Source organism: Pristiophorus japonicus, chromosome 5 (assembly GCF_044704955.1).
Source record: "Pristiophorus japonicus isolate sPriJap1 chromosome 5, sPriJap1.hap1, whole genome shotgun sequence".
Lineage (NCBI taxonomy): Eukaryota > Metazoa > Chordata > Chondrichthyes > Pristiophoridae > Pristiophorus > Pristiophorus japonicus.
In genome coordinates this window covers 128104170-128123047 of record NC_091981.1, presented here as the reverse complement: position 1 = coordinate 128123047, position 18878 = coordinate 128104170, and the positions used below count along the sequence as shown (strand labels likewise).

Genomic DNA, 18878 nt, shown 5'->3' with positions numbered 1-18878 from the left:
GGTCTGATCCAAATGCTTTCTGCACGTTTGTCCATTCAGAAGTTTGACAACACTCTATTCCCCTCCTTGGGTAAAACAGTGCCAGCAACCCATTTGGGACCATGACCGAAATTAACAAATACAAGTTCATTAATCTCAATGTCACGTGATACAGCCGTGCAATCGTGGTACATGTTATGCCAGTGATAGCGGGTTTCTACATGATCATTGAGATTCGCATGGACTAAGGAGAGCCTGGTTTTGAGTGCTCTCTTAGTTAACAATTCTGCCAGGAGAACCCTGGTAAGCATGTGGGGTCACATCCGGTAGTTGAGCAGAACCCGGGATAATCGGGTCTGCAGGGAACCGTCCGTCACGCGTTTTAAACTCTGCTTGATAGTTTGGACTGCCTGTTCTGCTTGACCGTTGGATGCAGACCTGACATGTTTGATGCCATTGCGGGTCATGAACTCGTTGAATTCCAAGCTAGTGAAACATGGTCCACTGTCACTAACAAGGACGCAGGGCAAACCATGGGTGGCGAACATGGCTCGGAGGCTTTCAATGGTGGCAGTGGATGTACATGACGACATTATTACACATTCAATCTATTTAGAGTTCCACTGCGACTAGGAACATCTTTCCTAGAAAGGGGCCAGCGAAATCTACACGGACCCTGGACCATGGTTTGGAGGGCCATGACCACAGACTCAGTAGGGTCTCCTTAGGTGCATTGCTTAACTGTGAGCAAGTGTTACATTGGTGTACGCATGACTCCAATTCCGAATCAATGCTGGGCCACCAAACATGCGACCTGGCGATAGCCTTCACCATGACTGTGCCTGGGTGGGTACTGGGTAGGTTGCGTTTTAATGGTTCCCTGCCTTTTTTTTGGCAAAACCACGCGATTCCCCCATAGGAGACAATCCGATTGGATGGACATTTCATCCTTGCGTCGGTAAAACGGCTTAATTTTGACTTGCATTTCCCCGGGCATAGCCGACCAGCTCCATTAAGGACGCAGTTTTTTTTTTTTTATTAGTGATAAGCACAGGGTCCAGGCTAGTCCAGGTCCTGATCTGGCGAACCGTGACGGGTGACCCCTCGCTCTCAAAAACATCCATTACAAGAAGCAAGTCTGCGAGTTGCACCATTGCCACCCCGGTGGTGGGCAATGGTAGCCGACTGAGGGCATCAGCACAGTTCTCAGTGCCGGTCTGTGGCAGATTACATAATCTTACGCAGATAATGTTAGTGCCTATCTTTGAATGCGGGACGAAGCATTGGTGTTAATACCTTTGCTTTCTGAAAACAGCAAAATGAGTGGCTTGTGGTCGGTTTCGAGCTTGAACCGGAGTCCAAATAGGTATCGGTGCATTTTCTTAACGCATAACGTATACGCATGCTAATGCTTCTTTCTCAACCATACTGTAGGTTCTTTCGGCCTCAGATAAACTTCTGGACGCATATGCAACCGGTTGCAGTTTGCCTGACACATTGGCTTGCTGTAACACACAACCAACCCCGTACGAAGCTGCATCACAAGCTAGTACTAAATGTTTACAGGGGTCATACAATACAAGTAACTTGTTCAAACATAGCAGGTTTCTGGCCTTATCGAAGGCTGTCTCTTGAAATTTACCCCAAACCCAGTCGTCACCCTTGCGTAGCAATAAATGCAGAGTTCCAGCAAAGTGCTCAACCCCGGTAGAAACTTACCAAAATAGTTGAGTAGTCCCAGGAACGAACGCAGCTCCGTCACATTCTGTGGTCTGGGTACATTCTTGATGGCCTCTGTCTTCGAGTCCGTGGGTCTGATGCCGTCTGCCGCAATCTTTCTCCCCAAAAATTCGACCTCTGGCGCCAGGAAAACGCACTTGGAGCGTTTCAGCCTGAGTCCCACTCTGTCCATTCTCTTTAGAACCTCTTCCAGATTGTGCAAGTGTTCGGGGGTGTCACGACCAGTGATCAGGATGTCGTCTTGAAACATAACGGTGCGCGGAACCGATTTCAGGAGCCTCTCCATGTTCCTCTGAAAAATGGCAGCAGCCGAGCGAATCCCAAAAGGGCACATGGACAGTCCTTTGTGCGTGTTGATGCACGTCAATCTTTTCAAAGATTCAGCCAGCACCTTCTGTCATGTAAGCAGAGGTTAGATCCAGCTTGGTTAACGACTTACCTCCTGCTAACGTTGCGAACAGGTCCTCCGCTTTGGGTAGTGTGTACAGGTCCTGTAACGAGACTCGGTTGATCGTTACTTTGTCGTCTTCACAGATTCTGACCGTGTCATCGCTTTTCAACATCAGATCAATTAGACTGGCTCACGCGTTGAACTCGACTGGCGATATAATTCCCTCGTTGAAGTCTGTCCAGTTTGATCTCAACTTTCTCCCGCATCATATATGGAACCCCTCGGGTCTTGTGATGAACGGGCCGTGCATCAGGAACTAGATGGATTTGCACTTCGGCGCCTGTGAAGTTGCCGATGCCTTGCTCAGATAGTGATGGAAATTTCTTTAGCACTTGAGCGCACGAGGTGTCATCAACCAAGGACAGTGCTTTGATGTCGTCGATGTCATGTATTCAACTATCATTGTAACCCATGTATAAGCTGACCTAAGTTGTACACCTTGAGAAAACTGACCACAAGGGGGTGAACTTGTGGGAGACACTCCTAACCTGGACTTTCAGGTATAAAAGGGGAAGCTCCACCCACCTTCATCACTTGAGGTCTTGGTAATAAAGTTAACTGGTCAGAGTGACCTTCTCTCAAGTATGGGCCTTGTGTGCAGTTATACTGTATAGTAAGGACATATCAGTCCCAGTTACATTGGATCTTTTCTAGCCAGTTTCTGCCGAACAGTGTTGGGCCATCTCCTGGTACAATCCATAGTGATAAATCATGCACAGCTCCATCGTACATTGCCGCACTGCCAATGACTGGTATGAGCCCTTTGGTGTAAGTGCACAGCTTTGTATGAATTGGGCTGAGTTTTGACCTTTGTGCCTTGTTGCCCAGTTTCTCAAAAGCCTTCTGGCTCATAATTGACTGATTTGCTCCAGCGTCCAATTCCATGGAAACTGGAATGCCGTTTAATTTGACTTTCAACATTATCAGAGGGCTTTTGGTGGTGAAGGTGTGTACCGCATACACTTACTCTTCAGCCTCAGGTTGAGTTGCCTCTCTAACTCATTCAGCGCGATACGTGATGGATCGATCATCTTCTGCCGACTCTGCCACATGGTGAGCCGCAACACATTTGCACATTCGCTGGAGGTGTCCCATTGTTCCGCAGCCTTTGCACACATAGTGCTTGAATCAACATTGATGGGCTCTATGATTACTACCACAGCGCCAACATGGTGTTAATGGATTCGCATTCACGCCCCACGGCGGACTCTTAGTCATCCTCGGTCTGGCCTTTGCAGGCATGTAGGCGCTGCCATGTACAGTTCTGCCTGTGAACGGCGTTATTTTATGCACAGTACTTGCCGGTGAGCTTCGATGATGAGAAGATGTCTGCTTAGTGTTGTCGTTCGTGGACATGAAAATCTGGGCTATCGTGATGGCCTTGCTCAGATCTAGGGATTCGGCAGACAGCAGTTTGCGAAGAATGACCTCGTGGACGATTTCAAGCACGAAAAAGTCCCGCAACATTTCCCAAAAAAATCCAGCAAATTCTCACGGTCCTGTAAGTCGTCTGAGGTCGGCTACATAGCTCGCCACGTCCTGGCCCTCGGAGCGATGGCGCGTATAAAAGCGATATCTGGTCAATAAGATGCCCTCCTTTCGCTTGAGGTGTTCCCGAACGAGCGTACACAACTCTGCATACGTCTTGTCTGTTGGTTTCGTCGGTGCTAGCAGATTTTTGATGAGGCCATATATCGTGGACCCACAAACGGTGAGGAGAATCGCCCAGCGCTTGACCTCGTTACTGTCCGTATCCAGCTCATTGGCCACGAAGTACTGGACAAGGCTCTCAACGAAGGCTTCCCAATCATCACCCTCAACAAATCTCTCAGGAATACCAACGGTAGCCATAACTGCGTGAAAATTCGTGATCTGTTATTCGTCGCCAATTGTTATGTTCAGAATAGAAACATAGAAAATAGGTGGAGTAGACCATTTGGCCCTTCGAGCCTGCACCACCATTCAATAAGATCATGGCTGATCATTCACCTCAGTACCCCTTTCCTGCTTTCTCGCCATACCCCTTGATCCCTTTAGCCTTAAGGGCCATATCTAACTCCCTCTTGAATATATCCAGTGAACTGGTATCAACAACTCTCTGCGGTAGAGAATTCCACAGGTTAACAACTCTGAGTGAAGCAGTTTCTCCTCATCTCAGTCCTAAATGGCTTACCCCTTATCCTTAGACTACGTCCCCTGGTTCTGGACTTCCACAACATCGGGAACATTCTTCCTGCATCTAACTTGTCCCGTCCCATCAGAATCTTGTATGTTTCTATGAGATTCTCTCTCATCCTTCTAAACTCCAATGTATAAAGGCCCAGACGATCTAGTCTCTCCTCATATGTCAGTCCAGCCATCCCAGGAATCAGTCTGGTGAACCTTCGCTGCACTCCCTCAATAGCAAGAACGTCCTTCCTCAGATTAGGAGACCAAAACTGAACACAATATTCCAGGTGAGGCCTCACCAAGGCCCTGTACAACTGCAGTAAGACCTCCCTGCTCTTATACTCAAATCCCCGAACTATGAAGGCCAACATACCATTTGCCTTCTTCACCGCCTGCTGTACCTGCATGCCAACTTTCAATGACTGATGTACCATGACACCCAGGTCTCATTGCACTTGCCCTTTTCCTAATCTGCCGCCATTCAGATAATAAGCTGCCTTCCTGTTTTTGCCCCCAAAGTGGATAACCTCACATTTATCCACATTATAACTGCATCTGCCATGCATTTGCCCACTCACCTAACCTGTCCAAGTCACCCTGCAGCCTCTTAGCTCCTCCTCACAGGTCACACCGCCACCCAGCTTAATGTCATCTGCAAACTTGGAGATATTACACTCAATTCCTTCATCTAAATTTTTAATGTATATTGTAAATAGCTGGGGTCCCAGCACTGAGCCCTTCGGCACCCCACTAGTCACTGCCTGCCATTCTGAAAAGGACCCGTTGATCCCGACTCTCTGCTTCTTGTCTGCCAACCAGTTCTCTATCCACGTCAGTACATTACCCCCAATACCATGTGCTTTAATTTTGCACACCAATCTCATGTGTGGGACTTTGTCAAAAGCCTTTTGAAAGTCCAAATACACCACATCCACTGGTTCTCCCTTGTCCACTCTACTAGTTACATCCTCCAAAAATTCCAGAAGATTTGTCAAGCAGGATTTTCCTTTCATAAATCCATGCTGACTTGGACCGATCCTGTCACTGCTTTCCAAATGCGCTGCTATTTCATCTTTAATAATTGATTCCATCATTTTCCCCACTACTGAGGTCAGGCTAACCGGTCTATAATTACCCATTTTCTCTCTCCCTCCTTTTTAAAAAAGTGGTTTTACATTAGCTACCCTCCAGTCCATAGGAACTGATCCAGAGTCGATAGATTGTTGGAAAATGATCACCAATGCATCCACTATTTATAGGGCCACTTCCTTAAGTACTCTGGGATGCAGACTATCAGGCCCCGGGGATTTATCCGCCTTCAATCCAATCAATTTCCCTAACACAATTTCCCGCCTAATAAGGATTTCCTTCAGTTCCCCCTTCTCAATGGACCCTCTGTCCACGAGTATTTCTGGAAGATTAATTGTGTCTTCCTTCGTCAAGACATAACCAAAGTATTTGCTCAACTGGTCTGCCATTTCTCTGTTTCCCATTATAAATTCACCTGAATCTGACTGCAAAGGACCTACGTTTGTCTTCACTAATCTTTTTCTCTTCACATATCTATAGAAGCTTTTGCAGTCAGTTTTTATGTTCCCGGCAAGCTTCCTCTCTTTCCCCCATCCTAATTAAACCTTTTATCCGCCTCTGAATTCTAAATTTCTCCCAGTCCTCAGGTTTGCTGCTTTTTCTGGCCAATTTACATGCCTCTTCCTTGGAGTTAACACTATCCTTAATTTCCCTTGTTAGCCACGGTTGAGCCACATTCCCCGTTTTATTTTTACTCCAGACAGGGATATACAATTGTTGAAGTTCATCCATGTGATCTTTAAATGTTTGCCATTGCCTATCCACAGTCAACCCTTTAAGTATCATTCGCTAGTATCATTCGCTAGTCTATTCTAGCCAATTCACGTCCCATACCATCGAAGTTACCTTTCCTTAAGTTCAGGACCCTAGTCTCTGAATTAACTGTGTCACTCTCCATCTTAATAAAGAATTCTACCATATTATGGTCACTCTTCCTCAAGGGGCCTTGCACAAGATTACAAATTAGTCCTTTCTCATTACACATCACCCACTCTAGGATAGCCAGCCCTCTAGTTGGTTCCTCGACATATTGGTCTAGAAAACCATCCTTAATACATTTCAGGAAATCCTCCTCCACCGTATTACTACCAGTTTGGTTAACCCAATCAATATGTAGATTAAAGTCACCCATGATAACTGCTGTACCTTTATTGCACGCATCCATAATTTCTTGTTTGATGCTGTCCCCAACCTCACTACTACTGTTTGGTGGTCTGTACACAACTCCCACTAGCATTTTCTGCCCTTTGGTATTCCGCAGCTCCACCCATACAGATTACACATCATCCAAGCTAATGTCCTCCCTTACGATTGCGTTAATTTCCTCTTTAACCAGCAACGCTACCCCCACCTCCTTTTCCTTTCTGTCTATCCTTCCTGAATGTTGAATACCCCTGGATGTTATATTCCCAGCCTTGGTCACCCTGGAGCCATGTCTCCGTGATGCCAATTATATCATATTCATTAATTGCTGCCTGTGCAGTTAATGCGTCCGCCTTATTACGAATACTCCCCGCATTGAGGCACACTTTGCCCCTTTAGAATTTTGCTGTAATGTGGCACTTTTTGATTTTTGCCTTAGGTTTCTCTGCCCTCCACTTTTACTTTTCTTCTTTCTATCTTTTGCTTCTGCCTCCATTCTACTTCCCTCTGTCTCCCTGCATATGTTCCCATCCCCCTGCCATATTAGTTTAACCCCTCCCGAACAGCACTAGCAAACACTCCCCCCAGGACTTTGGTTCCGGTCCTGCCCAGGTGCTGACCATCCGGTTTGTACTGGTCCCACCTCCCCCAGAACGGGTTCCAATGTTCCAGGAATTTGAATCCCTCCCTTCTGCACCACTCCTCAAGCTCGTGTTCATCTGAGTTATCCTGCGATTCCTGCTCTGACTAGCATGTGGCACTGGTAGCAATCCTGAGATTACTACCTTTGAGATCCAACTTTTTAATTTAACTCCTAGCTCCCTATATTCAGCGTGTAGGACCTCATTCCGTTTTTTACTTATGTTGTTGGCACCTATATGCACCACGATAACTGGCTGTTCACCCTCCCCCTCTAAAAAGGTCCTGCAACTGCTCCGAGACATCCTTGTACCTTGCACCAGGGAGGCAACATACTATGCTGGAGCCTCGATTGCAGCCGCAGAAACATCTATCTATTCTCCTTACAATAGAATAACTCCACAAGACTGTATGCTGTAAGCTCAAACTAGTGTGACCTTAGTCTCTAATCAAACTCGAGAGTGCCAAAGCAGCATGGCAGACAACCTTTTACACTTGCGTGTACGAGGTGTGCAGGTGACCCTTAGGTTTCCAACAGGTGTGCCCCTTGGTGACATGTCTTACACTAGAATAATGTTTACATACATAACACCCTCTTCCTCCACAAGATGATCCTTTTGGTCCCTAATCGTCCCCACCCTTCTTTTGACTACCCTTTTACTATACACATATATTTAAAAAAGACGTTCGGTATCCTTTTGTGTTACCTGATAATCTATTCTCAGACACTCTCTTTGCCCCTCTTATTTCCTTTTACAGTTCTCCAATTTCGTTTTTCCAAAGGCAGCATCATTGTGCTGTTTTCAATCAGTAGTTACCAACAGTAAAATGCACTGAAGTCAAATGTTCTTACTGCTGTAGCAAAATACCATTTTTACATAATTTGCATTATATAGCTCAACTCAGCCACAAACAAGACAGAAGTCCTGTACGGAATGGCACAGGTGATTAAACAACAACAGGATAAATAAGCAAGTAAACACCCAGCAAGACAATTAATCTGCTGATATTATTTAGATCCAGTCTCTCAGTACACTTTTAAAATGTAACCATTGTAAGAACCTTAAACAATTATTTTGCTTCGGTCTTCACAGTGGAAGACACAAAAACCATGCCAAAAATTGCTGGTCACAGGAATGTGGGAAGGGAGGACCTTGAGACAATCACTATCACTAGGGGGGTAGTGCTGAACAGGCTAATGGGACTCAAGGTAGACAAGTCCCCTGGTCCTGATGAAATGCATCCCAGGGTATTAAAAGAGATGGCGGAAGTTATAGCAGATGCATTGGTTATAATCTACCAAAATTCTCTGGACTCTGGGGAGGTACCAGCGGATTGGAAAGCAGCTAATGTAACGCCTCTGTTTAAAAAAAGGGGGCAGACATAAGGCAGGTAACTATAGGCCGGTTAGTTTAACATCTGTAGTGGGGAAAATGCTTGAAGCTATCATTAAGGAAGAAATAGCGAGACATCTAGATAGGAATAGTGCAATCAATCAGACGCAACATGGATTCATGAAGGGAAATTTACTGGAATTCTTTGAGCTTATAACGAGCATGGTGGATAGAGGTGTACCGATGGATGTGGTGTATTTAGATTTGCAAAAGGCATTCGATAAAGTGCCACACAAAAGGTTACTGCAGAAGATAAAGGCACGCGGAGTCAGAGGAAATGTATTAGCATGGATAGAGAATTGGCTGGCTAATAGAAAGCAGAGAGTCGGGATAAATGGGTCCTTTTCGGGTTGGAAATCGGTGGTTAGTGGTGTGCCACAGGGATCGGTGCTGGGACCACAAATGTTCACAATATACATAGATGACCTGGAAGAGGGGACAGAGTGTAGTGTAACAACATTTGCAGATGACACAAAGATTAGTGGGAAAGTGGGTTGTGTAGAGGACACAGAGAGGCTGCAAAGAGATTTAGATAGGTTAAGCAAATGGGCTAAGGTTTGGCAGATGGAATACAATGTCAGAAAGTGTGAGGTCATCCACCTTGGGAAAAAAAAACAGTAAAAGGGAATATTATTTGAATGGGGAGAAATTACAACATGCTGCGGTGCAGAGGCACCTGGGGGTCCTTGTGCATGAAACTCTTTTTGAGAAAACACTGAATGAACGGAGTGGGATTTGAACCCACACCTCCAGAGGAGACTGTGACCTGAGCACAACACCTTAGACCGCTTGACCATCCTGACTGTTTCCTTGTGCATGAATCCCAAAAAGTTAGTTTGCAGGTGCAGCAGGTAATCAGGAAGGCGAATGGAATGTTGGCCTTCATTGCGAGAGGGATGGAGTACAAAAGCAGGGAGGTCCTGCTGCAATTGTATAGGGTATTGGTGAGGCCGCACCTGGAGTACTGCGTACAGTTTTGGTCACCTTACTTAAGGAAGGATATACGAGCTTTGGAGATGGTACAGAGACGATTCACTAGGCTGATTCTGGAGATGAGGGGGTTACCTTATGATGATAGATTGAGTAGACTGGGTCTTTACTTGTTGGAGTTCAGAAGGATGAGGGGTGATCTTACAGAAACATTTAAAATAATGAAAGGGATAGACAAGATAGAGGGGCAGAGAGGTTGTTTCCACTGGTCGGGGAGACTAGAACTAGGGGGCACAGCCTCAAAATACGGGGGAGCCAATTTAAAACCGAGTTGAGAGGGAATTTCTTCTCCCAGAGGGTTGTGAATCTGTGGAATTCTCTGTCCAAAGAAGCAGTTGAGGCTAGCTCATTGAATGTTTTCAAGTCACAGATAGATAGATTTTTAACCAATAAGGGAATTAAGGGTTACGGGGAGAGGGCGGGTAAGTGAAGCTGAGTCCATGGCCAGATCAGCCATGATCTTATTGAATGGCGGAGCAGGCTCGAGGGGCTAGATGGCCTACTCCTGTTCCAAATTCTTATGTTCTTATGTTCCACAATTACAAGCAGCTGTGGAATGTTTACAATTGAAGATTCTTTCACTTCGTATTCATTTCTGTTTTCAGAGACAGTAAATATTATGGAGACTCTAGATTTCAGCCACTCGGGCAGGGAAGCCTGGAAACTTTTCTGTAACCTTGGTGGTGCTAACCTCTCCCAAGGTAAAGACAAGCCTGTCAGAGCTGATTCCATTGCCACCCAAATACCGCTGGATTCCAAATTCCACGCAGATAGCCATCAAAATAGGAATGTTAAAAATAGGCCATTCACCAAAAAGTGATGGACAAGGCTCTGGGGCACTTACCAAATCTGGAGAAACTGCAGGTCCACCGCTGGCTACCCATTCTTGCCAGCGTGAGGCCCGGGCCTCATTTACATGCTGCCAGTGAGCTTTGGCTACCAAGTGGGTGCTCCATTGCAGCTTGCTGCTTGTGGGAGAATGCAAAATCAGCAGGTTCTCATGCTGAGCCAACTGACAATTGAAGCCCACTGGGAAGAGGAAGGCCTTGGAAGGGCTAGGAGTGGGCTGGAGCATTTTTTTTGGGACCAGGAGGATATTAGACAATATCTCATCTATTTTTTTTCGGGGGCGGGGGGGTGGGGGGGGGGGGGTTAGGCGGGCGTGTCTGGAGGAGCAGGGTGCTGAGCTATAAGTAGATTTAATTATATTACAAAGTTACTCGGAAGCTCAGTGCAATAAAGTGTAAATGATTTAATACTTGCAGCTTGATTTCCCAGTTACCTTCTGTTCCATTATTTGACGCAGTGCTTCTTCGACATCACTGGGGTTGTCAATGTTAACAGTCCAAACATGGGGTTTCCCAATATAAACCTCTGCATAAGGATGCTGAGATGAGAGCTGTTAGTGAAAATGAAGATCAGGTTTTTACTACAGGAATCGGTTATACTATTGAAGCTTCCTTACTTGAACTAATTTTCATGACAGACAATTGTAGAAGACATTAAGACATTTATACTGATTTGTAAAGACGTTTGAAATTGCTGCAAAACATATATTCAGTAAGAGTAAATGGAAAATCATTAATGCAATGCTGAGTGCTCTCCTTCCATTCAGTTCTCAAGAAAATCCTCACTTGTAAGTGATTTGGCAAGAGGAGGTAGAGACAAACATGTGGATTTATCCAAGATATCACTTAATTGACATTCAGACCAAATGTTCAAGATGGATAAACAGAATAAAGTCTCAGGAAGAGTACGAATGAGGTCATGTTTCTGTCTCAGGGACTTGGGAGATGTCAGAGAGTTCCCATCAGTGTGAGAAGCAAGCTTATGTATATGAGGAGATTTATATTACTTTCAAAGGTATCAATTTTTTGACATTTAATATGAAACTGTTAATTACCAACCAACCAGCTGGCACGAGCTCCAATTTTACTATTGCAACTTGAAGTATAAACCCAAGTGTTGAATTATCCATACTGTAGTCATCACCTGTGTACCAAAGGTGGCTTCATTCCTGCACCAAATCTAACTGATATGTCAAAAATGAGACCATCTTTCAGTGGCAGAATTTGGTCCACCTTTTGCACCTTACAACATCTTGCTATTTTTTCCCGATCACCAAAGAAAGCAAAACTAAACTCTACAAAACAAGGAAAATAACTTCAGTTGTACCGGGCTTACTAGTTATAAAGACTGATTTCCCTCCAGCACTCTGATATTCTATTATCTTTATTATATTAGATAATGAAAGGAATTGAAAATCAGAAAGATCAGAAGTGAACCATTCCTAAATATTATAAGTGCATTTTTTCTGGGTTTAACATCTGAAAAATGGGCAATAATCCTTTCCCCATTTATGTGTCTGAATAGCATTGCAGCAGAATTTCCTGTAATGGCTTCTTAGATGCTATAGCAATGTAAAGTATATGTAAATGAGTGACAGAGATTTGTATCCTCAGATTTCCTGCTCAACTTCCATGTACTGTTCAGGGGCAAACTAGTCCCAGAAAAACCTGGTGATACTGTTTCCGGTGCCTGTGGCTTAAGGGACAGGCTTGTATTGTCAAGAAAGATCTTTAATTTTGGCTTTTTTTTTTAATTGAAAAAGTATTTTTGTGGCTCTGTACTTTTTGCAGATGCTGCTAGTCCTTTACATTTAGTGAGTGAGGCCGTGTTTATTACTATATTATATATTAAATTAAAAACTAACACAATTCATCAGAGGCTGGCACTATAGAAATCTTGATCCATTACCTTAAGAAAAATGATGATCTGGTTCTCATGGAGCTTCTCTTTGACTCACCCCTTTAATATTGATGTTGCCTTTAAAGTCCAGGCAGCACTAGGACTTCCTCTCAAATTTTAATAGTACCTGATAGAGCACTTGCAGCAGCACTCGTTGTCGACCAATGTGGTTGACTCTTAACTGGCCTCTTGAAGTGGCCTAGCAAGCCACTCAGTTGTATCAAACAACAGAAGAGTCACCATTACCTTCTCAGGGCAACTAGGGATGGCCTTGCCAACGACACCCATATCCCGAGAATGAATGAACCGTTAGTATGCTTTTACAATGAATAGGTTATGCTTTATAAATCTATAAGAATTCTTTGAGGGGGTAACGAAGTGGATGAGTGCAATCCAGTAGATGAAGTTGACTTGGAGGTTCAAAAGACATTTGACAAAGCTTTACATAGTATTACAGCACAGAAAAGGTCATTCGCCCAACTGGTCCAAGCCTCCTCCCACCCCTCTTCCTCTAACCCTAACAGCATAAATTTCTATTCCTTTCGCCCTCATGTACTTATCTAGCTTCCCCTTAAATGCACGTGTGTTATTTTCTTCAACTACTCCATGTGGCAGCAAGTTCCACATTCAAGCCACTCTCTGGGTGAACAAGTTTCTCCTGAATCTGGCCCACTGAACCAAACTTTCTCAAAGGAAGTCCCCTGCCCTAGCCCTGACCTCACATCTTTCTCCAGTTTCTCTCCGATCTCCCCTTATGACCTTTGAGCTCATCCTGTCCATGAAGTCCACTTTCCTGCTCCCTTGACCCTATCCCCACCAAACTGCTGACCACTCAACTTGCTTTTCTGGCTCCCATGTTAGCTGACATTGTTAACGGTTCTTTCTCCTGAGGTACTGTCCCCCTCTCCCTCAAATCTGCAGTCATCACCCCTCTCAAAAAACACTCAATCCCTCCATCCTTACAAACTACTGCCCCATCTCCAACCTCCCATTCCTCTCCAAAGTCCTTGAACGTGTTGTTGCTTCCCAAATCCATGCCCATCTTTCCTGCAATTCCATGTTTGAATTCCTCCAATCCGGTTTCCGTGCCTGCCACAGTACCGAAACGGCTCTCATCATTTGTGACTATGACAAAGGCAAACTATTCCTCCTCGCCCTTCTTGACTTGTCTGCAGCCCTTGACATAGTGAACCACTCTATCCTTGTCCACCATCACCCAGCTGGGTGGAACTGCACTTGTCTGGTTCCATTCTTATCTATCTAATTTGTAGCCAGAGAATCACCTGCGACGACTTCTTTTCCCGCCCCTGCATCATTACTTCTGGTGTCCCCCAAGGATCTATCCTTGACCCCCTCCTATTTCTCAGCTACATGTTGCCCCTTGGTGACATCATCCGGAAACACAGCGTTAGTTACCATATCGACGCTGATGATACCCAGCTCTACCTCACTATCACTTCACCGACCCCTCCACGGTCTCTAAATCGTCAGACTGTTTGTCCGATATCCAGTTCTGGATGAGCAGAAATTTTCTCCAATTGAATATTGAGAAGATTGAAGCCATTGGCCCTGAAATTCCAGCTGGAGGCTTCTTTCGGATGAACGCCTCCAACTGAAGAATTTTTACGAAACTACCTGGTGGTGTCGGAGGAGCTTGCGATTCCGGTGGGGAGGCCTTCTCTTCCCGCGCTTTGGAGCATGCTTCCGTTCTCCAAGTTTGGACGCAGAAGGTGCAGTCACGTGTGACTGCACAACCAATCAGCTACAGTATTGCACAGCTTTCTCATTAATAGTGATGAGAACTCCATATCTACGAGTTCTCATTGCTAATAATGAGAAAAAAAACACACTAAACACCATAATAAAAAATAAAAAACACATCTCACAAACTTAAAATTAATTGAAATTAAAGTCTTAGGAAAAAAAAAAATGTTTTCCGACTTTAAAAAAAAAAACTTTTTAAAATTATGGTTTAAAATAACCTTACCGTAGTGGGCAGGGTTTTTAAACAATAAAATGTGTTTTTAAAATTTGATTTTATTATGTTTGTGTGTTTTAAAACTCTTACACCTGTAAAAGTAGGCTATGCGCCTGCTTTCATAAGGCACAAGAGTTTTCAGGACATTTGTTGGGCAAGATATGGGTAAATACCGCAATCTTGCCCTTGTAAATGTCCTCGCTCCCGAGATGCGGAGGACAGCCAGTTTTCAGCGCATTGTGCGCTGAAAACCGGCATTTGCAATGCCTTCCGGGATCTGTACACATTCCGTACAGACCCGGGTAGGCCGGGATTTCTGGGCCATTGTTTCCGTTCCCTAGCCACTGACTCCATTCCTCTCCTCAACTTCTGTCTGAGGCTGAACCAGACTGTTCGCAATCTTGGTGTCGTATTTGAGCTTTCAACCACATATCCGCAAGCATAACTAAGACCGCTATTTCCACCTCCATAACATCGCCTGTCCCTGCCCTTGCCTCAACTCATCTGCTGCTCAAGCCCTCATTCTTGCATTTGTTACCTCGATACTTGACTATTCCAATGCACTCCTGGCTGGCCTCACATTCTACCCTGCGTAAACTAGAGGTGATCCAAAACTCGGCTGCTCGTGTCCTAACTCGCACCAAGTCCCGCTCACCCATCACCCCTGTGCTCGCTGATCTACATTGGCTTCCGGTTAAGCAATGGCTTGATTTCAAAATTCTCATCCTTATTTTCAAATTGCTCCATGGCCTCGTCCCTCCCTATCTTTGTAATCTCCTCCAGCCCCACAATCCCCGAGATATCTGCGCTCCTCTAATTCTGTCCTCTTGAGCATCTCTGATTATATTCGCTCAATCATTGGTGACCGTGCCTTCTATTGCCCCAAGCTCTGGAACTCCCTGCCTAAACCTCTCCTCCTCTCTTTCCTCCTTCGAGACGCTCCTTAAAACATACCTCTTCATCCTCCATCTTGTATTTATGGTCCCCAGTTTTGGTCCCCCCCCCCCACAAGTGGAAGCATCTTCTCCATGTCGATCCTATCAAACCCTTTCATAATTCCAAAGGTCTCAATCAGTCTTCTCTCTTCTAAACATCATTACTACTATTTGATTAATTTGGGGTTCTCCCTGGTGACATCTTGGTCAATGGGTCTTGGCCCTCAAGCTTGGCTTATCAGTAAAATAAATAGCAGACTCTTAGCCTCAATCCAGCTACAACTACTAAAAGGTTTATGAATTAACATTTTATGATAGGACCATGATGTAAAATGCCCATGTATTTATGTTCCCAGAGATAAGAGTAGTTGAAAGCTTTTTACAAGTATGGTTGGCGTTGAAAGAAATGCAACCAACTTTAATTGTTTAACGCTATAGTTTTAAGTACATTTTTGTGCAATGGTTTTTTAAAAATAACTTGATTAGCTGATGAAATCATCAATGAAAAGTCAATTGAGCCCAGACAGGAACTTCACTTCACGAGATAGGGAAGTTGGAGATAGGGCTACAACACTGGAACGCGGATTCGCCCATACTCCCATCGAGCAAGGCTTCCCACGTTAAACCAATATTCTGTCTGCCCTCTCAGGTGGATATAAAAGATCCCATGGCAGTATTCGACAAAGAGCAGGGGAATTCTCCCTGTGTCCTGACCATTTTATCCCTCAAACCAACAGGACTGGCCCGAAAGATGCATGGCTGTGCACCCAACCATCATGTTGGGATCACATTTGAGGTGTGCCTCGCATGAAAGTTTGCAGGATCAGTGGAGGACATTTCATTTGCACCGAAAGTTGCAAAAGGACATTGATAGATTAAGTGAGTGGACAAAACAGTGACAGATGGAGTTCAATGTGTGTGGTGGTTCAATTTAGACCCAATAAAGATAGATCGGATATTTTCCAAATGGTGAGAAGCTAGGAACAGTGGAGGAGCAGAGAGATCGCAGGGTCCATGTACATAAATCACTAAAAAAACTAGTGGAAAGGTACAAAAATTATTTTAAAAAGGCTAATGGGACGTTAGCCTTTATCTCAAAGAGGTTGCAATACAAAGGGGTGGAAGTTATGTTACAGTTCAGTTCTGGGCACTGCACTTCAGGCAGGATATTTTGGTTTTGGAGATTCACCAGAAATTCTACCGGGGTTAAAAGGGTTAAATTATGAGGACAAGTTGTATAGACAAGCTTGTATTCCCTTGCGTATAGAAGATTAAGGGATAATCTAATTGAGGTGGTTAAGATGATTAAAAGATTTGATAGGGTAGCGGGCGAGAAATTATTTCCTCTGGTGGGGGAAGTTCAGAACAAGGGGGCATCACCTTAAAATTAGAGCTAGGAGAGTCAAGATTAATGTTGGGAAGCACTTCTTCACACGATGGGTAGAGGAAATCTGGAACACTCTTCCCCAGAAAGGTATTGAAGCTAGGATAACTGATAATTTCCAACCAGAGATTAATAGTTTTTTGTTAGGCAAGGGTATTAAGGGAACTGGAACCAACGTGAGTAAATAGAGTTAAGATTCAAATCATCTATGATCTAATTGAATGCTGGAACAGGCTCGAGGGGATGAATGGCCAACTCCTATTACTATGGGGGAATTTTAACCTAAAATAATGGATGGGTTGGGGTCGGGTGGGAAGTTAGTGTTAAAAATCAGGATCCCAATCAGAACCCGCCTCCAACCCGCCCACTTTCTGTGTTAATGGAGGCGGGACTGGGGGGCAGTCAGCTAATTTTCTCCCAGGAGGTGCGTTGTCTATTTAAATGTTAAAATAAGGCTGGAAGCCTCTGCTTTAATCTCCATTTTGAATTTAACTTTAGTTGGTCGGGTTTTGCAGACCTTGCGAATGCAAGGCGAGGACTGCTGGATCCAGGAGGAAGTGCCTTTACACTTACCTCCGGAATCCAGCATCCCTGGCTACCCTCCCCCCCCTGCACACTGTTTCTGGCCCTGATCGTTCTCCAACCACTTGCCCTGACCCCCACCCTGTGCTGGTCCCAGCCCCTGATCTTCACCCGACCCCCACTCCTCCCCTTGCTCTGGCCCCCACGTGATTTTTCCCTCCTCTCTGCAGCCTAGTGCTAAAAGTCTTCCTGCCAGCCAGCCCTTCGATCTGTCTGGCTGAAGGTGGGACACAGAGGTTTTCCGTGCAAGTCAGGCCTTGCCATTAAATTTCCTGCCACCCACCCTGTTCCCAACCCACCTTCCCCATTAAAATACAGCCCTATGTTACTGTGGTCCCAATTTTTGTTCCAAGCTGCAGAGCTTATTGTTTGGTTACCAAGTTTAAATTCTGTTTTTCAAATACCCAGATATTGGAACGGAAATACAAGCCTGAAGTGCACAGGAAATCAAATTCTGTTACCTAATAGTTACAACACAGTGTAATCACATCAGCTGATGCAAATGACTGTTCCAGTATGTGTTACGCTAGAATAGAGGAGTACAAGCAGAAAAGCAATAAAACGTGCCTGAGGTTTTGCCATCCCTCTCTTTTAACATAACATGTGGAAGACCATTCATTTATTGGCACAATAGCTGAAAGCTTGTGGAGCAGTTACAAATTATTCAAAGATAGGCATTGGAGATAAATGGGAAATTCTCAGCCTGGGAAAAAATAACCAGTGGAGTTCCACAAGGATCTGTCCTGTGGCCCATGCTATTTACGATATTTGAGTGCTATGGAATGATGCCTCTGTAGTAGTATTACATTTATTGAAGGCACAACGCTATTTGGCCAGACAATAAGCAGAAATGAGAGTGGAGACATTGAGAAAGATCTGAAATAATTATGCAGTTGGACTGATTTATGGCAGATGTACATAACATGAATGTTCTTTAAGTAGGCCAGTTACACAGCAAAATCCTGTGGAGAAACAAATACTTCCACTTAAAGGGAGAGCATTATTAAAATGTTAGGAAGGGATTTTCCTACTCAAACTGATGGCACATGCAATGCAGGTAAGTAATGGGCAGGAGCAAAATTGACAAGCTTCAGCAAGTGTATCAAATTGTCTTCTTGAGTTCCTGCCTCTCCTTATTCACCAGATTTGTAACCTCAAAGTATTTAAACTACTTAGTAGATTTAACATAATTGGTAGAAGGATTAGAAGAAAGTTGATGAGAACTTTTTCCACCCAGAGGGTGGTGGGTGTCTGGAACTCACTGCTTGAAAGGATGGTAGAGGCAGAAATCCTCATCACATTTAAAAAGTATTTGGAAATGCACTTAAACTACAGGGCTACTGACCAAGTGCTAGAAAGTGGGATTAGGCTGAATAGCTCTTTTTGGCTGGCACAGACACGATGGGCTGAATGGTCTCCTTTCTGTGCCGTAAATTTCTGTGATTCGAAAGGACTCCAGTAAATTGGTTGAACTTGACCTGTCCCTTCTGAACCATTGTTGGGTCTCCCAAATCAGAGCCCTGCTCGTCTAGATAATCTCCTTTAAAGTCCCCTCTCAACTAAAGCATCTCAACCTCCTTTTTAGTGGTAAGAACAGTTAGAAAATAATGATTTAATAATTGTCAGTTCGCTGGACTAGGACAGCACTCCACCACTG

General features: G+C 44.5%; 1 protein-coding gene across 4 annotated transcripts in view; it reads right to left on the bottom strand.

Moving 5' to 3' along the window:
• LOC139264450 (alpha-1,6-mannosylglycoprotein 6-beta-N-acetylglucosaminyltransferase A-like) overlaps positions 1-18878 on the bottom strand; it is a 157382-nt gene that overhangs the window by 20230 nt on the left and 118274 nt on the right. For all 4 annotated transcript variants that reach the window (XM_070880948.1, XM_070880949.1, XM_070880950.1 and 1 more), the window contains one exon: positions 10877-10993. In XM_070880948.1, coding sequence (XP_070737049.1) covers positions 10877-10993 — 117 coding nt within the window. The remainder of the gene's footprint in view (positions 1-10876; positions 10994-18878) is intronic.